This window comes from Passer domesticus, chromosome 8, assembly GCF_036417665.1.
Source record: "Passer domesticus isolate bPasDom1 chromosome 8, bPasDom1.hap1, whole genome shotgun sequence".
Classification (NCBI taxonomy): domain Eukaryota; kingdom Metazoa; phylum Chordata; class Aves; order Passeriformes; family Passeridae; genus Passer; species Passer domesticus.
In genome coordinates, this window is record NC_087481.1 from 38,434,253 (window position 1) to 38,458,033 (window position 23,781).

Genomic DNA, 23,781 nt, shown 5'->3' on the forward strand with positions numbered 1-23,781 from the left:
TTTATGTATGACACAGTGAGAAGAATGGGGTTTGAGGCTCCAGCAGCTTCTGGGAGGGCTGAGAGAGCAGTAGTACCATGTAACTCTGGACCCTGTTCATAGTGAGAGACTGCTGTCCCTTTCCTTATGCTGGACCAATTGCATGCAGTGGGTTTTTCAATCTTCAGTCCTGCTGGATTAGTAAAGAATGGGATAGACTTGTCCTCCCTGCTGCTTGGGAACTAGTGCAAGGAGCACAGCTTTACACCGCGTCTGTTCCTTTCTGCCTTGCCCCAGGAAATCCGTGCTTGTGGCATACAGATGATTTCTCTCTGTTTTGAGAATTCTAGGACCCATCAGATGGGCCTAACCTCTCACCTCTGCTGTTTCCTGGCAGCATTGCCCCTTTCCTGTCAAGCAGGGCCTGCTCTTTTTATACAGCCAAGCAGATGTCTGGCTGCTTAAAGAGAATGTGCAGCGTGTGCATCATGGCTGCACCTGCTCACACTTGCTTTGGGAATACCCCAGGATGGGCTCGTTTATGACGTGAACTATGCAGGCAGCATCTCAGTAAAAGGAAAAACTTGCAAATCTCAAAGAAAAGCTATCCAAGGAAGTATCTGCCAATATGATTGGCACTGTTTTGCTGTGGCTGGGCTTCTTTTAACAATTATCACAACTCCAGCACATAAAATTATGTTGCAAAATAAGTAATGGTGGAATGATACTTCAGAATACACAGGAGATAAAAATGTCTTGGTCAGAAGAGAGTATACAAACTTCCAGTTACAGGTGTTTGCTTGCTAGTTTTAAAATATAACTCATAGTTCAAAGTTTTTCAGTTGTGAAATCTTAAGCAAGTAAAGTACAAAGAACCACAAGGACAGAGGTGGTAGTTACTGCTGCAGCTGAAGTCAATGGGTGTTTGCCCATTTTTCTTTGTATTATATTGCATTATATTAGGTGGAGATCTCTGCCCTATATGCTGTTGTTTGGGTATGGACAGTGCTGAAGTGAAGGCAAGACATTTGCTCTACTTACATTATGTGTAATAACCCCCAAGAAGAACTCTCAAAAGCTGCCTAAAATGGAATTGCTGAGATTGCTCCTGATTTTCCCTGATTTTGCAGTTCAGATCTCTCATCCTGTCTGGGGACAGAGATGGGGAACACTGTACCAGAAGAAATCTCCCTCTTCTCCTCTTTCCCCCTTCAAAATGGTATCAGATAAGATCAATACATAAGATATAGATGCAAGTGACTTCAAAAAAATTGGGTGAACAACTTTTAACAGGTTTTCCTGTGCCTTCCTCCTTCAGCCCTTCGGTAACAATACAGTAGCAGTCATAAAAGACAGAAATGCTTAGAATTTTGTTTTGTTTCTTTTTTTTTTTCCCTTCTAAACTTGCAGTCTGGTGACTTTCTGAATTCCCATTCTAAAAGGACTCTCAAAATATCCAAACCAGAAGCACACATGATGCAAAGTGCTCCAAATAACCCATGCACAGACCTCAAATCTTTATCCAAAAGTATATATAACCATCTAATGATAACTGCATGTTGTTATAACATTGCATCAAAGAGAAAATTTTCCAAGTGACATCCTGTTACTGCAGCACAAGATGATAAGAGAGTATCCCTACAGCACATGCGGATTCTGGGAGACTGCCTTGTTGCAATTAAATTGCCTCTTTTGGATGACAGTGCTATAGGGCACCTTGGCAATGCTTCTGCTGGGATCTGCTGCCATATTTTGTCAGAGTGCTGAGTCTCCAGAATGGCCTGATGATGACATCCTGTATGGGATGATACCTTCCACTGGCTCCATCATGGGGAAGGGATAGAAAAGAACCTGTGTGTAAAAGAAAGGCTATGTATCTTTTACCTGTAGATGGCAACTAAAAGAGAGGCAAGAAATACATTTCCAGTGTTTCATTCTCCATTTCCTTGTGTGTTTAGAGCAAAGCAGAGAACCCTTTGTGGCAATGCCCCTTGCAGGGACTCCTGCTCCTGTTAAAAGGAAAAAGTCCACTAAACTCATTGGGAAGCTGACACATGAAGGTAAGATATGCAAAACTGCACACGTAAGAATTGTTTGGATTTCAACTTGAATTTCAACCTTTAAAATTTCACACCTTATCTAACTGAACTCCCAAAGCAAGACATGCAGTGAGCATACCAGGAGGCAGAGCCACAAATTTTACTGAAGCCCAGCCTTCAACCATGTCACATTTTCTATCTTACAGCTGAAAAGCATTGCACACACTCAGGCCAAAAGTCGACTGAGACTGCACTCTGAAAACTTGTATTCTCCTGCAGCACTAATTTGGAAGCACACCAGTGTAAATGGACAGAAAACATGATCTTTTACAGGTGTCAATACTGCAGTGCCTAGATATATTTTATGTTGTTCTCTCTCTTACAACCTTTCTTTCATACTTGTTTTCTCTCCATGTGAGAGAGCTTCTTTGATTCCAGCACTCATTAGCTGAAAAAGACAAAATCTCTTAAAGAAGTTAAAAGACCAGGAAGAACATAACCTGGAACTAACAGTTTTCTTTCTACAGAATATGTGTGTACTGGGTAGGGTAACTTTTAACAGGCGTGATGTCCTTATCCTTTCTTTACTTTTGACAGCATGAGGAAGGTTTTAGAGGTTTGGAAAAGTAGTCATTTGAGGCTGCACCAAGAAATTCTGCTGCACTGACTGAGATGCTTCAGATGTGGCAGACACCCATCTAGCTCCACCCCTGTGCAACTCTCTGTAGATTTGCCTTGATAACAATTCAGAGTAAATACCAAAGACCTATATCCAAACTGCCATCAATGTGAAAACTTGGCGCATAGATATTGTCCTAAAATCTTAATTGAGACGATAATTTGGGTGCTTGAAGTCACTACTAGGAAGTAGTGATGTAGTAGTAGTTTCTGATGCTAGGAGGCAACAGACAAAATACATAGCTCAGAGTACTTCCTGAAGTGTCCCACTGTATATGTTTTGTAGCTATGCCACAAGAGGTGTCCAAGCTGAACCTGGGGAAGAAGATCAGCATCCCCAGAGATGTGATGCTCGAAGAGCTTTCTCTCCTCACTAACAAAGGATCCAAGATGTTCAAATTACGTCAGCTAAGAGTGGAGAAGTTCATTTATGAGAATAACCCTGATGCCTTCACTGACAATTCTGTGGTAAGTTGAAGATTAAGACTAAAATGCTACTCCATACACTCAGGGAAAACAGGAATGGAGTGTGCCCAAGATCTCTTCTGTTTTAATGTGTGTGGGCAGGGGGTAGCAAAGCAGTGAAAGAAGAAAACAAAATTACATAAATACACAAGTTTTATTTCCTTTTGGCAGCAGCATTAGTCTCCTCTGGCAAATATTTGGTATCACATATACAGAAGCATGACAAAATTCAGTACTGAGTGATGAAGGAAGGCTGCATGTTTGGCAAGTGTTCAGAACTCAGGGCAGGGCTAATTGGTTTTGTACCCATTCCATGTCTTCTTTGCATGATGGCAATGATCCATCCAGCTCCAGTAGACCAGTGCTATTTTTAGTCTAGGATACTTTTATGCTTTCTGCTGGACAGAGTCCTCTGCTAATATCTGCAAGTTCCACAAGTGAGCTTCCCACAAGTCTAACCGGACTCTGAAATATTTTCAGTTAATTTGCTAGAAGCCCAGTTTGTTTTCCTCTAAAACATTTTCCTTTCAGATATGGTATATAAATACTGACATTCATTTTCTTTTCCCTTTCCCCTGCATTAGTACTGTTATTTAAACTCCCTTCTACAGCTAGTTGCAGGTGTAGTCTTTTGAAGACACCAAAACTTTTACGAATGAAACTCTATTCACATGATTATTACAATTCAGTAAAACAAATGGAAAATGTTTAAGGTTCATATGCATTTTGATGTACCACCTCATCTTCTGATGTTCTTTGAAGTTGGTTTGCTGACATTTTATCCCTTTATGGCATCTATTTTCCAGTCCAAGGAAATTCAAGGAAAACCATATAAGTTAAGCTGAAGAAAATGTTTTGACAAACCAAAACACACTAGCTTTTAGCACTCTGATATTTTTAAAAGCAGCAATAAGAAAATATCTGCAATTAACTTCTAGAAATGACAGCTTGAAAATCAGAATGTGGAAAGATGCCTAACAAATGAAAGTTAAAATTAAACAGTAAGATTACAGATGAGGGAGACCAGAGATGTAACAAGCATATCCGTGATATTAAACTTTGGTCAGTTTCTTCATCTCTTTGTGCTTTAGGTAGTTAATTCCTTCAGTCAATTATCTCCTAGAAAGAATGTGAGAATGAATGCTATATTGAACTTCGGAATCCACAGATGAATATCCTAGAGAAATGCATGCTGTTTTTACAAATACTCAGCAATCTCAGAGTTTCTAAAACATATGAGGGCCAAGTTCATATGTGAGAACCTGCTGCAGTGAGAAGTGAGAAAATAATAAATTGATGGAATAAAAAGGCTAGAGTCCAAAGTGTCAAAAATTTGAGGGTGTCACTAAAGAATGTCCAATCAGAACAATTCAAAAAAAAAAGTTGTGACAAACTGACTCAAGACTGGACATGCACAGTCACTTCATGACTAACATTACAAATGCTGATGACAATTGCTTCTCTTTTGTTAGCAGCTTTTCCTACTTTGTTTATTAATCTGTGCCCGACTTTCTCTCCATATCCTTTCTGTAGTGGATCTCTCTTTTTTAAGAACACATCTGCACCCGAGATCTTTCAGCATGACTGTTAAGATCCTGTGCCATGGGGAAATGTAGTTGGGGGTTAGAAAATACTCTAAAAAGCTAGGATTTTCTTTTTTGCTTTGTGTAGGAGAACCACGGCATGGTCTCCAAACCAGCTGGCATTCTGCTTTAAATCCTCCATGATTTGCTTAGAGGTCTTCTCTCCAGATCCATGGAGAGACAACAGATAACAAAACTCCACTGGTCAGTGCAGGAAGACTTCGGTCTGCCCTGCAGCCCTCGCCTGGGGTCAGTTTAGCACAACCAAAACATAATTGTTCCTGTTTTCTGGCTGCTCCACGAGCTCGCTGCTTGCATCCACTGCCTTTGTGGGTAACTCTTCTCATCACTGCAGGCAGCACGAGTGAGCAGCTTTGCTGCAGTCAGACCATTAAGAAAAGCTGAGCAATCACAGCACCTGAGTCATTGTCTCTGAGAGCTGGGTGCTCTTGAGCAGGTAAAGGCCACAGATCTGTGGCCTGTTATCTTCCAAACCATCAGGACAGTGCCTGACCTTAGCACCAAATAACTCTCATCCAAAAGTCCTTTTGATTGCAGTATGTGATTAGCTTTCTTTTCCTTTCCTTTCTTGCTGCTCTATTTGCTCAAAGGCAGATGCAGAAAAGAAAGCTTAAACAAAAGATAACTGTGTGAGGAAGATAATGGCAGAGTAAGAAGTCCTACTGCTACACCCAGTTACTTCCCACTCCCAACTAACTTCCCATGTCCTTTGCTCCCCATCTCAAAGAAGTTCTTGTGTCTTTGAGGCTGTGGGACAAAGAAGGAATTTGAAGCTGATGGTGTGTTTTCTGTTTTTATATCACAGATTTCTTAACTGTCTTGTCTTAAAATATTCTCAGGACACACCTAAGAAAGCAGGGCAAGGCAGGTCTGGAATGGAGTATGGGCTGTTTCTTTCCCACAAAAGAAGTTTACCAGTAAGATAATGTAATATAAAAACACACAAAGAGAAAGGTTATTAAAAATAAATCCAAACCATATAAGGGGTTCCAGAATAGTCTGTGCTGTAGCCATAAACCTTCCACACAAGGGAGAAGATTTCAGCAGTCATGTGTCATTGACCCACCCTTCTGCTTCTCTCCTCCAGCCAAAAATCCACACTGGACAATCAGATCACTCTCCTTACTTGTAGCAGAGGAAACATACATACTGTGTGCACATGAATGTCAGACAGCTCCATGCAAAAGTGAAAACCTGTCACTCTGTCACTACTGCAGCTCTACCCACCCAGTTAAAGACAAATGGTAGCTAAACCCCCAGTTTAAACAAAAGGACTGACCATTCCTAACATGAGAAAAATGAAATGCACTACCTACTGTAGAGCTGTTTTCAATACTGTGATTCTCTTTGCTTGCAAATATACAGTACAAGGGGAAGGTTTTAGGGAGAGGTGAGTTTGACACCAATATCATGCCAAACAGGGAGAATTTGGGCAACATCCTCCTTGTTTGGTGCTGCACTGGAAAAGCTGGGCTCTTCTGAGCCCTCTCTAGTAGGATGTAGGATTTCTTCTCCTCACCCCAGGCTGTGCCACCCACGGGAACTGTGATTCTCTCCATGTCTCAGAGGATATTTTCAACTTCATTGTGGAGCTGCAAGATATAATTTATTACTGACTAAAGGCCATGACGAAACCCTATCTTGCTGTGTGCTCTATTACTGTATCCTCCGGCCATCTAGAGAATGAGGGAAATCACTACATTTATTTTTTAGCAGTGAAACCGAAACATGGGGTAGATTAATGAGTCACCCAAAATCACAGATAGGGTCTCAGTCTTGACTTTGGATTTCCTAAATCCCACTTCACTGTTCAGCAGTTAATAGATCAGCAGTTCATAGACCTTTCCTTCATAATGCTAAATTTGTTTGGCCTCAAACACATTTAGATCATGTGAAACAGTATTTCTTAGCCCTGCAGCCTCACTCATTATCGCCCTAACTCCTTTCAACATCCCACCTCTGCTTTTGAACCTCAGTGTAAGAGCTTGCTGTCATCAAGTGGAAACTTTCTAACTCCTGGCTGGCAAGCATTAAGGAGAAACTGAAAAAAAGCCATAGTTATGTGTCTTGGGTGTTGCCATTACTCTTTCTTCCATTAAGAATCCTTAAATATGGTCCTTCTGCTAGTCAAAACCTGTGGCTTGATTTGGGTTACGTGTAGGAGACCTTCCTTTTCCCCCCTTCCTTTTTATGCTTTATTATCAGATCTTAAAACAATTAGGAAGGTAAATTAACCAATATCTAAAGAGAAAATTATGAGCAGTAGTACCTCAAAAACCACATCAACCCACAACCAAAACCCCCAGCTTGGTGCTTTCTTATACTCATCCACAAGTTAAAATAAATGCAGTTTCCAGTCATGGCAAAGCTTGTATGAAAACAAACTAAAATGTGTTGGCAATTTCTGCTGGACTTCAGGTCAAGAGGTCTCTTTTAAGCTGATAGCAACTGTGAAACAAAATCTAAGAAGTCTAAAGAATTGGATTACTGCTCTTCTGGATAATGGCAGGAGTTACTCAGTACTCTTCAGTGCTGGACAAGAACTCAAAGCAGGAGGAAGTAGCAGGAAGAAAATGGAAGTGATTATGTTACAAACCAAAAGTGCTGCTTCACAGCAGACAGCAGTACACCACCAACCTGCCTCAGAGATCTTACATGATGAATAGCCAGGCATGATACAGTGTCTGAAGGAAAACAACGATGGAGAAAGGTTATCATGCAGCTCCTTGGTTTATTACACAGCATGCAGTGATGCCTCTGTATGACTCTTAATGTACTTAGATGAATATCAATCAAGATCAGTGGAGGTAAGGTTAAGGAGCAAATGTTAGGAAAATAATTTTTCTAGGAGTTCTGTATACAATGTTAAACCTCTTAATCAAATAGTACAGGATAATTGCAGGCTAAGATACAATTTTCAGGTTATGACCTAAGTGGAGCGAGCTGAGTGAGATTGTAACTTTAACAAAATGAGCCTTGCTGCACTGGAGCTGGATTGGTGCAGAAGACCTAGAGGCCCCACTGTACCCAAAGCTGTGTAAGAGTGAACATGGAGGCCAATGCATTCTTATTCAAGAAGTGACTGGTGTGGAAAAAGCAGAGTAACAGAAAAAAAAGATCCTTTTATTTTCCACAACAATTTGTTGGTGCACTGTGAGAAAACTCTGGACCAAAATTCTGAAACACAATTTCTTTCATCCACGAAGAAAATGTGGCAAAGATGATATAAAATATACAAATAAGATATATCTAATTTTGGGTAGCATTAGATAAAAATTCCTGTTATTTAGATGGGTAAATTCAGGCACAGAGGCAAAAAATATTTTGTCTAAGATTACACAGCAAGTCAGAGATGGACCTGGAAATAGAAAGCGGGAGCTCAATCTACTGTGCCTCTCGAGGTAGCAAGTTTAAAAAAAATGTAAGAAGCTTCTACAGCTTCTTATTTTCACCCTTTTTTTAAAAATGAGTCATAGGTTTAAGGCTATGCAATTCCAAATGAAGGACTGAGGCCCACGCTTTGATAAAAACAGCAGGCAGTCTATGAGACTCTCCAAGTGTCTGAATTTTAAATCTCCCATCCAGCCATTAAGGAGCATTTGAGTGGCTGCCACGGAGACGACGCAGTCCAGTAACTTCAGAAGTGTTAGTAACTGCATAGGCATCAAACATTTGGGGAGCTCTTTATCAGTGAGGTGGAAATAGAAACACATTTGGTGGCCTCAATCATTTTCTTTAGGGCACAGCAAGGAGCTGAAGGGGAGCACACAGTGTCTCTCCCGGGGACTGCCTGCAGTGACGTCAGGGCCTTGAGATACATAGAGATCTCAGCTCCATTAGTTGGATCATCTTTCATTATCTAGTTTTTATTAGGCACATGCTCTAGAGAATTCAGAATTTGTCCATCTAAGCACTCAGCCTGCAAGAGCAGGCGCTTGCTAGCACTAATGACTTCAAAGACATGAGCCCAATTTGTTTAGCCAGCCCAGGGGACCCATCACATGAACTTGCAACAAGTGTTCTCTTATTAGAGTGGATTTAGGGACGCCCTGGGACTGATAATATCCACTACCTCCAACAATGCACAGACAGGAGGAGCCTTGTGATCTGTCCCCAGAGCCAACAGGAGAAGGTTGTCAGCCATCTCAACTGACATTCCTGGACTTCTCTCCTGGAACTCCCACCAACACAGTCAATCAATTCTAACTGAGAGGCTGGTTTTATAATGTGAATATGCATATATGTAGAAGTTCCACATGCTGTTATCAGTGGCCCACGTCATGCATTCTCCTCAAGTGTGAGCTCCAAAACTCTAAAACTCCACTCTAAAACTCTGACCAGAGATGTGCTCCAAGTACTGGAGACAAAGCTGTACCTGTGCAGCTTTGATTATGTTGAGACTCCTGCTTGAGGCTGTCATTCCTGAGCTCCACTGGCTTGGAAGATCTTTCAAAAAATTATTTTCCCTTTGCTTCATGTTAATTTGACAAGACAAACAATTGTGGTGACCAAAACTAAAGAAAATTATATTTTTGTTCTAGGTGAGTAAACTGGGGTGTTGCATGGAAAACATGTCTTTCCTATCTGAATAGAGTTGCCTGCTTTTGGCAGATCAGATGTTTTCTCAGCAGGCCCATGAAGAATGATGAACTAGCTTAAGGCAAATCAAACTAATTTAATTTGCAGCTAAATAAGATTTAGGAGTGGCTTTCCTGATACAGACCTTCTGTTCCAGAGAAACTTCATTCCTACTTAGTGATAATACCTTAATTTAAAATAACACCAGATGACAATGATGCTTCTCCCTAGTCACATCAAATACTGCTGTGAGCAGAAACAGAACAGTCCATTTTACTGCAGCTCATGCTATGCTGATGCTTTGTGACTTTTTTTGCTCTCGCAGGAGAGGCATGTAAGTAACCACAGGAAAGGAGACATAAGCATTTAATTCTCAGAAAGGGCACACAGCATGGGTGAAACTTGAAGGAAAACAGATACAAATTCTGTTTTGAAAGTAGTGAGCAGATCAGTAGAAGCATTACCCTTGCATATATATTGACATTTTGAAAATAACCTCATTCTGACCCCTAACCCTCAAAATACCCTTTTTCAGTTTGCCTTTTTACAGCTACAGAGCTGCCACACATAATTGAGCAGATTGCCCAGTTAGCTCCTGTGTACAGCTTAATGCTCACAATCCTCTCCCCTCTCGTGCTTCCTGACATTCACGGGAACATTATCTCCTGTGTTCCTAAAAAGGGAACTCCCTGCAGCTAGGAGGACAGACAGTCCCTAAAGGCCCTGGGGGCACCAGCTCTGCCACTTCAGCCTGCAGCTGGCTGCCTGCCTGGGCTGCAGCCTGGTGACCTGCTGTGAATCCCTGGACACTGTTGTGGGAGACACAGGGAGCAGAGGGTTAGCTAATTCTGCCTTGAGCCTTGTGGGGTTTTCACTTCTTGACTATTTTTAGCTGACTGAACAGCTGGCCTTGGAAGCCTGTTTACAGCCTGGAAAGCTTCTTTTTGCTATACTGTGCTAGGTGTAAGAGCCCTGAGAAAGCCTTAACCCTTTGAGAGCCATCTCTCAGGCTGTCTGAGATTAATTTATACAGGTAGACTCGCAGTATGAGGAACCAGAGATTCATTCAGTTAATTCATGTGTATTTGTTGCATCTTTGTGCATCTAACAGCCAATCTCCCAGTCCAACAGGAAAGACTATATGTGATATATAACCCAGGTTACATGTATTATATAGCTGTGTGGGCTGCACTACACAAGAGGTACCTTTTAAAGTCTGATAGGAGCCAAGTTTTGATGTCACCTATGAACAATATGTGAAGCATTTTTCTAAACATACTATATCAGTTTGTATTCCACACAAGCATTTATGAAAGTTTTTGTGTGCAAAGACAGGATATCGTGCCAAAATGTACACCACAAAGTCAATAAATCCTGCATGAATTGTTTGCTCTTTTACTATATACTGCAGAGACTGTGCCTTCTAGCCTGACCAAGGAAGAGTGAATGGTCTGCAAATATGACCAACCTAATTTTATTGATGGATACAACTTTCTTTCTTTCTTACTCTGTCACTGGTTAGATTTGGTTTGGTAATTCACATACTGCTATAAACAAAATTCTTCCTTTTTGTCATTTCCCTCTTGTGGTCTCCAGGAAGTATTTTCTGTTTTCCCAGGCTGCTATTTTCTTCAGTTTTTCTCAACATGTAAATACTCCTCCCCAAGCAGATCTTCATATACACAGAAAACAGGCTAAAAGGCAGATATATTCCTGGCTTTAGTGTTGTCACAGATACCCTGCTGTTCTGGTAGCTTGTAACACTTAATTCCCACACTGTAATTGAGCTGGGGTTATGTTAACTTTGACATGAAAACACTTTCTTGCCCAGCTTGCTTTCCCACAGGTTAGCAATGTTATCTCTGTTTGGACTTCTGCTTGCTCTGGCAAAAGCTAAATTTCCTTTCCCCTCCTCCTCTATTTCATAGTCATCATTGCTGGGGACAACAACACCCTGATCACATAAAATGACTATGAAGCAAATGTGCTTCCATTGCCACTTCTGCTGTTCCACAGCTGCTGCTCTACTGAATAAAGGGAATAACTCACATGAGGTTCTGCTACTGGTTTTGTAAGAGAAACTGGTCAGATCACAGAGACTCAGGAGTTCACGTTCTGGGACCCAGCCCTACAAACACGAATACACCATGTCCTGTAACAGAGATTCAACCACACTCTTTTCTCCTCCCCTAGGATCACTTCCAGAAGTTCATCCCACCAGGAGGGAGTTATGGGGAAGATGCCCATGGCTATGCCCATGGGCGGATGGTAGGAGGAATGGCAGCTGGGCAGCACGGCTCCAGTACGCAGCAGCAGCCCGGGGTCCCTCCCAGGCCTGGAAGCAGAGCAGGTGCTGGAGATGGTGAAGGGGAGCATGCAGGGAAGTCATCTGGAACTGGTGGAGAAGGAGGCAATGGTACTGACAAAGGCAAGTGTCTCTCTGCGAGAATAAGAAACTAAAGCTATCAGGCCACATGCCAAGCCTACTCTTAAGGAAAAGCAAATTAATCTTGGATTCTTCCAAACAAAGTTCCAGTGTAACACCTAGAAGAGTTGAACTGCTTTGAGTTTGATGGTTTTGTTTGCATGTTTCTATGTTGCTCAACCACAGGCAGGAGGCAGAAATACCTTCCTTGACAGGGCAACAGAATTTACAGGAAACTTATGTGCTGAGCTGCTGAGGCTGGTAGAGCAGTAGGCCAGTACAGCTATGCCCTGCCAGTGTGGCACTCCTTCCTTTCAAGGGTTTCACACTGATCACTGCTGGAGAGACTGGTATTAACTCTTTAGATCAGTAGTCTGATCTGAGTATCAGACTTGAATACCCGAGCCCTGATTTCAAATCCAAGCTTCTACCAAAACAAAGAACATTTTTTGGATAATCTCCAGAAAGGAACAGCAATATTTCTAAAAGTTATCTCGTAACCACCACCGGGCCACTGAGGCAGTATCTTTATGAGTAAAAGTAGTTTTAATTCAATTAAGTCTTTGCTTGATTTTATCTTCTGTTTAGTTTGGCCAGAAATCTCTAGAAACAAATACCTAGTATAAGAATATGCAGATGATATCATAACTTTAACAGTCCCTATAGGTTTTTACCAAAAAAAAAAAAAATCATATTTGCTGGGAACCAGGAATAACTGCCTTGAGTAACTAAATGAATGACTTGTAAAATCCAAGTTTTTTCATTTACATTCTGGAATAATTTGCATTTTATATCAAAATCAGCTTTTACATTTCCTGTGAAAAAGCAATCTGTATAGACTCATAGTTTTCTTACAGGAGATTTTTCTTCATTGTTATCATGTGTTCAGGGAGGAGGATTAATATGATCCTATAGCTTTCACTGCAGAGACAGATCCCAGCTGCTTTTATGTTTCAACTCTAGCAATCAATTTGCTGGTAAACTGCTTAGCTTAAATACTTCACAAAAAAGGGGGGAGCAGTTGTATTTATTTTTTTAAATGAAAATGAAATTCTTGTAAATGTCTGCAATTCTCTGAAAGCAGGGAAACCCAGGACTTGGCATGGTTTGAAATGAGCAAGACAGACAAAGGAGGTGTGATAAAGAAGAAATATTCAGATAATAGTGTTCATTCTTTGCCACTTACTTCATGAGGATTTGTTTTCTACACAAAATGTAGCACTAAGAAGGCACCAGAGTGTCTCTCTCCATTAATCTATTACTCTCATCTGCCCTAATCAAGCTAAGCAGATGTCATTGCTCAGGAGTTTTAAGGTTTATGAAGGAGGAAAATATAAGTGTGCTACATATCAATACAAAACATACTCTTACTAGCAAGATGGTATATACAGCTTGGGAAGGGAAGGGAAGGGAAGGGAAGGGAAGGGAAGGGAAGGGAAGGGAAGGGAAGGGAAGGGAAGGGAAGGGAAGGGAAGGGAAGGGAAGGGAAGGGAAGGGAAGGGAAGGGAAGGGAAGGGAAGGGAAGGGAAGGGAAGGGAAGGGAAGGGAAGGGAAGGGAAGGGAAGGGAAGGGAAGGGAAGGGAAGGGAAGGGAAATGCAGAATGAAATCCCTTGTCTAAACTCATTTGCCTAATGGAGCAGCTAGAAGCTAATCTAAAATTTCCAGCAATCAAGTGTCTGACTTTACAACAAAGTGCAGCTCTACTCACTGATAGGATTTTAACTTGAAGTAAGATACCACATAATATTTGCAAACTGCTTTTAGCCATCCTGAGGTGATTGAGACAAACTTGTCTCTAACATGCCAGTTCAGAAGGGGAAAAAGATGAATGTCTGTTCATGCAATCACAAAGAAAATGCCGTGTCATGTCTGCTATGATCTGACAGAAAATAAAGTAAATGAAGAAATTATTTGCATTTTTCCTCATATAAAGCTTCCCTCCTATTAGTGGAAGAGATGATGAGGTGAGGACTGTGGTTTGTTCTGTATGAGCAACCAAAAAGAAGAATGAAAAATTCCAAATACATGTTTTAATGCAAATTCCTGGATGAGTGGCTTTAGACTATGGTACTATCTGCTTTTGTGGATAAGAACAGAAGTGGTATATGATCATCTTTTTAAAACAGAAATCTAACCACAAAAGCTTGTATTGATGTAGGAGTTACAGAATCTGGAAACAAAGCTGGTGCCTCAACTTCAATAGCAGAATACAGAAGCACAATGCAGTTAGAGTGCCATCTAACTAGACTGCTTTACCTTCCTCTGTTTACAGATGGGAAGTCAGGAGGCAAAAAAGTTACTATATTTAAAACTTACATTTCCCCTTGGGAACGAGCAATGGGTATCAGCCCTGAGGACAAAAGTCAGTTCTCCACGGACTTACTGTCATACAGCCCCAAAGCTGATTTCCCCCACTACAAGTCTTTTAACCGGTAAGTCTTCTTAGATATTCAATGCAGCTTATTCAGCAAGAGGAAACACAATAATGCTGACCATAGCCCTCCTGCCTTGTGCACTGTAAATAAGTTTTAGCTGCACTTCATTTTACTTAGCATAGTCTCCAGTGGATGAAACGTTTGGAAGACTACAAAGACAAAATATGTTAAGAGCTAGAGATTTAAATTCAGACTATGCACAGAAAACCAATGCAGTTGGATAAGAGGACTTTAATCCTATTTGCCTCTCTTTCTCTCCCCATTTGACCAGGAGATGTAGTTTGCCACCGTTTTTTACTGCAACCCTTTGAAGTCCAAGAGGTCATGAAAAATACTTATGATCAGCAGCCATATACTTCACAGCACTTCATATACAAATCAGGATGTTTCTGCTGTTTCTGATAAGCACTGAAAGTTTTACAAATATTTCTAGGGCAGCAACAATTTTTTGTTAACCTCTCTATACAATTTTGCCACCCACCTCCATAGCCTCAGGTCATCAGTGCCAAGAACAAACCCACATGCCACTCATTTCTGCAATAATGCAGTCTCTGCCTGATACATGTACAGAAAACTAACCCCAGGTGTAAAAGGTGTATGGTTTGATGGAGACTGATGCAACAAGAGTGAAGGAAGTGCACAGCAGCATAGGTGTGTGTTTACATAATTTTTAGTACATGGGCAATGGATACAACTATGTTCTCATGAAAGATGTGTTGGCCAACTGCAACAGTAGCAAGATTTAGAATCTTGATAACTTTGACTGTTTATTTTATAAATCCTGTTGTTTACCTATGCTCTGTTTGCTAACTCCATGCATTCCCCTATGCCAGGACTGCCATGCCTTATGGAGGTTTTGAAAAAGCAGCCAAACGGATGACCTTCAAAGTGCCTCAGTTTGATATCTGCCCTTTGCTCCCAGAATCTCTCATGATATATAATCAAAATTTCAGCAAAAGACCCTCCTTCAACAGAACCCCAATACCTTGGATGCCGTCAGGAGACTTCTCAGAGTACCAGACTGCAGTCAATGTGCCAGTGAGTGGTGAAACAGAAGAGTTGTAAATCCCCACTGCCAAGACCTTCCCTTTTTTGTCAGCCCTTTCTATATGCAAGTTGATAGTAAGGAGTGGAAAAGTGCAACTCTAGTTCTGTCAGCTCTTTTTTCTTTTGCCTGTAGCCAAGAAAGTCCCAAGCAGGTTCTAAACTTCTCTTCACTGTATTGTTAATCTAAATCAGACACAGTTTGAGAAAAAGGAGCTTTTTATTCACCAGCATGTAAGAGGCCAAGACTAAGGAAGTGTTTTTCTGTTTAGCAATGCTACATGCTGCCTGTATGATTGATAATAAATCTGTTTTGTCATGTGTTAACAAAAAATAAAACACCAAGATGAAAAACAGCTTTTGTGTTTTCTCCATAAAAAGTGCTGCTGAAAGAATTTGGGGATTAGCAATAACAAAAGTTTCAATCTCACAATGAGACTACTATCCTGGGACAAAAGATCAGGGACTGATGGGGATGGTCATAAGATCTATATACATCCAGATGGCTTGGAAAAATACTGCCAAAGTGATGGGGAAGGATGATGACTTTGAGAGGAAATTAGAACAACATCAGAAACTAAATAGAAAGTCAGCCTGTCAACAAAACAAACAGCTTAAAGTATTTCACTGTCACCTAAGATTCCCCAGTTCTCCAGAGTATAAACTAGGTGACAGCTTAAACAGTTTTTGGTTATTTTTTTCCTTCTTTTTTTTTACAGTGGACATAAAGTTAACAGGTTGGGAAGCAACAGAGGCACACCCAAGTAAGGTAGCTTGCCCATACTGACAGAGCAAGAAAACAAATTCTTTAATAACAACAGAGCTAATTTGACATCTACCACAGTGCATTACTTATTCAAATACACACCATGAAAGTCTATTCCATTTCTTGCAGCAGTTTCTGCAATGCCACACAAATAGGAAGAAAGGCAGGTGCTGTGGAAAACCACTAAAGAATTCCTGCTTGGAGACAGGTCTGGAATTCTGTTCTGGTGCCTCAACATTTCCTCCTGTAAGCAGGGCTGAACAGCTTATTCATGGGGACAGCTTCCACTGAAGTACTTTTAATTTAGGAGTTTTTCCTCCTTGTCTAGAAATTCCTGCAGCCACATATTTGATTTTTATTCTGTTGGGATACTTATGTGGTTGGTTTTATTACACGCCTCTATAAAGCTACTGACAGGGCTACTGTGAGATCTCTGTAAAATTATGCTAATAATAAGCATTGCTAAATGTTCTTTAGCAATGGCTAAAGAACATTTATTATATATCCTATTATTAAGAGGTATCCATAACTCAATTCTGTGACTCAACTTAAAAATATTAAGGTGCTACTTTGATCTGGAGAACATTTCAACAAAAATGAAAAAGCTCTGTTTGGAGATAAGGTTGCTGTTTTCCAATATTTTAAATCAATTTAGCTTTTTCATTGCATTGTAATTAAGGAGGATGGATTTCTTTTTCAGTTCAGAAGTACTTTAATACAATAATCCAATCCACAATGACAAAGCTAGAAATTCAGAAAGTCAGAGGAAATTTCAGAAAAAACAAAGTGACGTTAAGCAAAATATTCTCCCAATAAATAAGCCGTTTATTGCCTCCCCTTTTCTGACACAGACTTTATCCTTTTGCAATATAGAATTACATGGTTTTTTTGAAAAAGTGAAATACATTATGCTTTTGGATGAATATGTCAGGAATATCAGAAACAAGATAGCTGGGTAGGCAGATGTCACGATCTATTTCCAGCAGCAGGTATTCCAGATCATGGGCCAGTTTAGGAATGTCAAGGTGCAGAGAGGATTGGCTGCTCCGAGAAGGGGCTGCCCCAGACAATCACAGCACAGGTCTCAGGTCCACCCAAGAGACAAGAGTCCAGGCCAGCACCTCAACAACATCGCTCACACAAAGGACCCCAAGACTGGGTCTGAGCTTAAAAGAGATTTCTGGGCCATAAGTGGGATAAAGGTCCCAGATGAGGTTAGTCAGGTCAAGGAAGGGCTGCACACAGGGTGCACACAGGACAACGACAGCAAAATGTTTGGGAATTCCAGTAGAATCACAACAACCACTTGAATTCTGTATCCTGTATCACAGGAAAAAAAAGATTGAATAAAATAGGTCCTTAAACACATAGAGACAGGTAAGGAAGACATGCAGAAATAGCACAGTGCTCTCTGGTGGTGTAGTCTCAAAGCTCCCAGGTACGAGGAAAGCAGCACAATCCTGCAGGTGCTAAAGGGCTGGGCATGTACCCAAAGCTCTGTCTGGTTCACAATGTACTGTTGGACAAGGGGTTTTGTCAACACACCCCATTAACCCAAACCATAAATGGAGATAGACGTTGCAATGTCCTTGGAATTAGTACTGCATCACTGAAAAGTATTAATAATACTCCTGTAATCCATACTTGTAAGCTGTTGCCTCAGTTTTGGTACATTTGCTTAATAAGGCACATAGTTCTTATTTTGCCAGTGCACTTCCAATCTTAAATCCTGTCAAGCAGGATTTATGTGCTTTTGTTTCTAGTACAAAATGAAAAATACAACACTACATGTTGTAGAACAATTCAGACAACTATTGTCTTGTTGTTTACACAGCCTAAATTACATGCTAATTTAGCCATTATGCAAAGTAACATTACAAGTGAGAAAAATATCAGTAATCCAAATTCTGTCCCAAAAATAATTACTTTGAGTAAGGCTTTCAGCTACTGTTAATCAGGGCAGAAGTTTGTCCATAATGATCAAATATTTAAAAGGAAGTAAGAAACAGCTCCTGTTCTTTGTTTTCCTTGGGCTGTGATGTAGACTCAGGAGAATTGTCTATGTCAGAGAAATGTTTATATTGGGAATTAGAGGATTTTATTAGATTTAATTACAGTGGATTTTCTCCCACATAGTAGAATAGCTACAGAATGGAAAGTCAGTCATCTGCTTTTAAGCAGGATCATCATAGAGATAAAAAAGAACAAATTATTGAGCTCATCCTCTTGAAAAGGCCACAGGTCCCTTATATAGGATATACTGGATATCAAGCTTATATTCCATGGAACAACAGCTAAAAAATCCATTCAACCAGGAGGGGCTCACCCTTGAAAAATGGATTGCATAGAATTTAGTGACATTCAGATCTTTCACTCAAAAAAAAAAAAAGAAGCTCTCACATTTTTAGTTATTTACACTGTTATTTCTAGTAATATTATTTTACAATTTCCAAACTTTGATATGTTCCTCATGAAGACAAATTCTATGATAAAGAACCCAAGCCATGCTAAAAATGCATTAAAAAACAGTGCTCACATTTTAATGTTAAAAAAAGCATTACAAAAAAATCTCAGCCTTATTATCCAGAAATATGGTCTCAGATGTTTTAAAACTTTGCCTGAAGTTATAGCTGATAGCATAAATATTCGGCAAGCAGTAGCACAGTTAGCCTGATTCTCTGTGTTGTGCAGAAAACCTTTCATTTGACTGCAATGTATTCCCTAATCAAAGGGAACAGTTTGACAGATCATTGACAGGTCATTTAGAAGAGATGGCTTTGGCATCAGACTTACTCTCTCTGAAATAAAATCTCTGAGAGTTTCAGGCTGTTAAGAGAATATGTGCTTTGCCTTTTTGACTTTTTTTTTTTAAATCATACTGTGACTATATAAAATGTATTCATTTTTCTTATTACAAGCTGGCAGGCACCAGACTGCCCATGGCATTTCTGTTATGGAGCAGAGGTCTGCACGTGGCCATCCCTCCATGGGAAGCAGTTTTGTGGCACAAGGCTTGAACATACACTGCACTGAGGTTTTTTTCCCCCTAACTAGCTTGTCTGCAAGTATGAGCTCTCTTCCCCAGAAGAGTGCTACAGATGTGATCATAAAGGACTGCCCCTTGGCACAGCAATGCTGTTAACACCGCTCTGGCCATTTACAGGGGCCACTGCTGCCCACCAGCAGCACACAGAAGAGTCTTTGTTGATTCAGTATGAGAAGTTTTCAAGCCATCCTGCTGGCTCACAGCACACTGAGACATTTATATGCAATCTCATCTATGGCCCAATTGCAGGTTATAAACTAATTTAGACAAGTTGCCTATTCTGTCTTGCAGATGTGCCTGACTAGGGCCACAGATAATCAAGAACTTGCAGAAGCAAGATTGCACACATTTGGTGGAACTCTCAAAGTTTTGTGAATTGAGAGTATGTGGAATTTGAAACATTATTAATGATACTAATTATAATCATATATCTACTAGTAAAAGTCTCTTCAGTTAATGTAATTAATTAGCAGTGCCTTTATGTTCTTGCTCTCTAAGTATTTAGCACACAGTAAGTGTTATCTCTGAGATGATCATCTTCTGCTTGCAGTACAACTTACATGAAGCTTTAAGGAGTACAAGTACTTGCTCAGATATATTTTGTGTTAATTAAGACAAGCAGTAAAGGGAAGAGAACTACATAAACAACCCTGAAGCAGTGCTTTTAAAATGCAACCTAAACTTCAGTCAGCTTAATAAACAAATTCTCAAATATAAACTCTTACTTTGATTTTTAATTATACTTTTTAGAAACATTATTTATATAAAAATTTTTAAAGCATATTGTCCAACTATATTAAAGAAAACCTGCAGGGTTCTTTTTTGTGTGTTTATTTTGATCTTTTGATTAAGAATAAAAGAAACATAAAATGTTTTGTGCAGTTTTAGTTCTAAAAGTCTGTTTTTCATTTAAAATGTGATCTGAAATACTTTCAGAGAGAACTGATACAAATAAATTTGCAGACTATGCTTTAAAAAAAATGGAGCAGAAGAAGTTATGTATAGCTCAAGCCAGAATGATAACAAACATTTCCTTTCAAAAATCCAGAGTGAACAAATAAACACACAAGCTCTATTAATTTACGGTTATAAATTTTTCAGGTGCCAAATCAAAATAGTTATTCTTCCTGGTTCTTGTAACAGGGCTTACTGGGAACAAATATTTTCTAGAAATTCAGACAGAGACAGTGTAATTGTACTACAGAAGGCTGACAAAGGTCTCACCTCTTCCCAGGCTCAGACATCACTGTTTTACTCCAGGTTCCTGCATTTGCAGCTAGGGAGAAGAAAAGCATACAAGGAGGACACGAAGAGCAGTGAAAAAGCTGAAAAAGCTAAGCAATGGTGCACTCCTGCTCCAAAATACCCCTCTACTCAAAAGGGTAAATAAGGACTCTGTGTTCTTACTGGGAGAACTTCTGCTTTAAGCAACAATCCCATCATACATCGTTCACTGCGGGGAAAACAAAGTGGTCCCTGGAAGGAGGGACAAACAACCAAGAAACTTTCACTGGGCTGCCTAAGGACACCCTCTGGGCCTTGTGGCACCGGACCTCCCCTGCTCACAGATGCTACACAAATTCAATTACACTGAGGAGTGCTGCAGTCAAACCCCACAGTGCCTGCCTCAGACATGCAATTAGTTCCATAGTCTATTACAAAAACAGCCATACTTTCATGGGCCTGAAGCTAGCACATATTCAGGGCTTCATTATATCTACTCTCCCTCTAAATGTTCCTGTTAATTATCTTTGGTCCCTAAGAGAGGCTTGAGGCCTTCCTCATTTGCTCTTTTTTCCACTATGGTTGGTTAGATTCCCAGAGCAAGAGACTGAAATGGGATGAGAAGACACAAGTAAACAAATGTTCTTCCAAATGCACAAACCTTCTTTTATTTTTAGTGGTGCTAGCGATGCCATATTAACAGCAGCATGAACACTATTGCAGATGCATGTTCACAGACTCTATGCTTTGTTTGCTCTAGGCAGAACAAACGACAGTCCCAGTTCCCCAGGCACACTTTGTGCATCTGGTACACCACTAACAAGATACCTGAATTATCGGAAGCAGAAATTTTGGCATACATCTTTTAGATACACAACATTATGCATCAACTCACTTCTTTTATGCAAAAATGGCCTCAACAATTAAATAGAAAGAACTTCCTGTACACTTACAGAGGTGGCACTTCTCTAAGAATTGTTACAAAAGCTGTATCTCTCAGATTCTGGGAACACTAGAAATAAAAGAGCAGAAAAGAAAATGTATTAGCCCTGACGTCTTCATGTTTCTGAGTAACTACTATTGTTGTTTACCCAGGTATCACTGAGGTACCAGCTGGTCATGGAATTGTGGTCACCACAGTTATCCTCAGATTCTCTCTATGTGCATGATTCATAGGGAAGCATCTATTTATTTCCATGGGCTTGAAAAGCGTTTCTTGGGTGTCACCAAGATTACATCAACACCATTACACCAGAGTTAATATTACTGTAAATCTGCACTGGTGACAGGAAAATCAGAGATTGCAATGTACAGTTGACAGAGTTCAGGGAATGCGAGATTCATAGTAATTTTACATGTTGTCTAGTATTCAGAAAATCACACTACAAATTTCTAAAACATCTTACTCAATTTCCCCTCATCCTGAGATGGTCTAATTCACAACCTGAAGAACGCATGGTGTTGAACATCCCATGTCTTGGCTCCAGCCTGTCAGCTAACTCAGCTCACGTGAACTACAAGCAAACTGTTGTTGGACATGAGCGCGTCTGTTTCCTCCAGGCGTGTTCCGCAGCCGGCAGCGGCCAGGCTTTGCGGGCAGCCCCCGTGTGTCCCGGCCGGCAGCCCCGGTGTTCCCGGCGGGCAGCCCCGGTGTGTCCCGGCGGGCAGCCCCGGCGTGTCCCGGCGGGCAGCCCCGGTGTTCCCGGCGGGCAGTCCCGGCGTGTCCCGGCGGGCAGAGCCGGTGTGTCCCGGCGGGCAGCCCCAGTGTGTCCCGGCGGGCAGCCCCGGTGTTCCCGGCCGGCAGCCCCGGTGTGTCCCGGCCGGCAGTCCCGGCGTGTCCCGGCGGGCAAAGCCGCGCCCGCCCCGCGCTCCCTCAGCCCTCTCGCCACAGGAGGCGCCCGCCGCCGGCGCCGCCCGCGGCTCTCGCGGGAAGATGGCGGCTCTCGCGAGAGGCGGGCGGCGCGGCTGCCCGTAGCTATGGCAGCGGGGGATGAGCGCCCGGCGGGAGCCGTGCGCGGGTGCAGGTGGGGCTGAAGCCGCTCCCGGGGCGCGGGCATTGCTCTCCTCCCGTCCGGGCCCTTCGGGGGAAGCCGCGGCCAGACCCAGCTGCGCACGGGCTGCTTGACCCTGTGGCCGGATCCTCGGCGGCGGAGAGAGACCCCCGCTCTGCGCTGTGGCGCAGCCCCCGCCCGCCTCGGCCGGGTCCGTGCGGGACCGGCCCCAATCCCGGCCCGGCCTCCGGCTCTGCCCCTCTGCTCTGCACGCCCCCAGAAGAGAGAAGGAGTAGCAGGTACGGGGAAAAGAGAATGCTAGAGGCTAGAAAGGTATTTTATTAGCGGGGGTCTTTGAAAGAATAAGGAGTGTTGTAGTATCTTGGTTACTAACCCAGGATGTTGTATTGTCTTGGTTAATAACCCGCTGCCGTCAGAAGTTAAACTTGCTTGGGAGCTGCTGTTGGTTGGAAGAACGTCCTCAGTATTTAATTGACTATGTTGGTCCCAGGTAGGCAAAACCATGTGCTTTTCAACCCCCTTTTTTAAAAGAAAGCAGAAGCTCTTTGCTTTGCCAGAGTAGGATTTCTCTTGAAATCTTTCTTTGAGTGGAAGGATTACGAGTGGACATTCATGAGGATTACAGCCATAAATAGAAACCATAACAATATACACCCTCTGCTTTCAAAAAGTTGCAGGCACAATGGCTTTCTGGTCTTTCAGCTACGTGAACTTCTTGTGGGTATTGTAATGGCTGATCATGTGTTAAAAAAAATACAAAAAGCTTTTCAGATTTCAGAACAAATTCTGAGGGTTTTAATCATGGAAAAAAATGCATATGAAAAAGGAGGGAAATTAGCTGTGTATTTTTCATGCAGCTCGAAAGAAAAACATGTGTACTGAAAAAATTTCTCTAAGCTTGTGCTACTTTTCAGACTTGAAAAAATCTACAACGGAAAGATTTTGTGCTGTGAGATGCTTGACACTGAGTAGCAGTTTTGGAAAACAGCAGCAGCATAGATAGTCTTGTGTTTGCTTCCAGAGTGAAGGAAGGTGCTGCTGTGCTGAGAACTCAGCTGTTGAGGTAACACGTCTTGAATGTGACAGCTTTTAAAAATAATTAGAAAAATGTCTTGTGAGCTGAAAAATATTTGTCAGCCTGTTGAAAACTGTTGTCATTTAGGAAGTGATAGAAATAATAACAGTTTAATTAGATAGGATAGTTTGTCAGTTCTATTCCATCACCTAATAAAAACTATATCTAATTAAGCATGCTGCATATCATTCAGGCTGAATTAAATAGGAGCTTTATTTTCTTTTTCTCATTTGTTTCCTTCTCACCTGGTAATGTCACCTGTGAAGTCTTTTGCCCCAATGTTCTTGGGGTGCAGTGAGGAGTAAGGGTGTGCCTGATTTGTCCACTGCAGACAAACTTACAGTTATCCCAGAGAATTTAGATGTTTTGGAGGCAGCTGTAAAACATTCTTTTACATTTCATTTCTTTCA

At 41.3% G+C, this 23,781-nt stretch overlaps 2 protein-coding genes and 1 long non-coding RNA gene across 5 annotated transcripts in view; 2 read left to right on the forward strand and 1 right to left on the reverse strand.

Moving 5' to 3' along the window:
* Nucleotides 1–21,940, reverse strand: part of LOC135306480 (uncharacterized) — a 58,981-nt gene extending 37,041 nt beyond the window's left edge. For both annotated transcript variants that reach the window (XR_010367292.1, XR_010367293.1), the window contains exon 1: nucleotides 20,285–21,940. This is a non-coding gene — a long non-coding RNA (uncharacterized LOC135306480). The remainder of the gene's footprint in view (nucleotides 1–20,284) is intronic.
* Nucleotides 1,950–15,574, forward strand: MYOZ1 (myozenin 1). The gene is made up of 5 exons (XM_064429480.1): nucleotides 1,950–2,039; nucleotides 2,983–3,164; nucleotides 11,537–11,771; nucleotides 14,042–14,201; nucleotides 15,038–15,574. Exons 1-5 carry the CDS (start codon nucleotides 1,964–1,966, stop codon nucleotides 15,267–15,269), a joined length of 885 nt encoding a protein of 294 aa, XP_064285550.1. The 5' UTR covers nucleotides 1,950–1,963; the 3' UTR covers nucleotides 15,270–15,574.
* A 314-nt stretch (nucleotides 21,941–22,254) lies between the features above and the next one.
* The window catches only part of USP54 (ubiquitin specific peptidase 54), a 93,368-nt gene continuing 91,841 nt past the window's right edge, over nucleotides 22,255–23,781 (forward strand). For both annotated transcript variants that reach the window (XM_064430562.1, XM_064430563.1), the window contains exon 1: nucleotides 22,255–22,574. The gene's annotated coding sequence lies outside the window, so the exon portion shown is untranslated. The remainder of the gene's footprint in view (nucleotides 22,575–23,781) is intronic.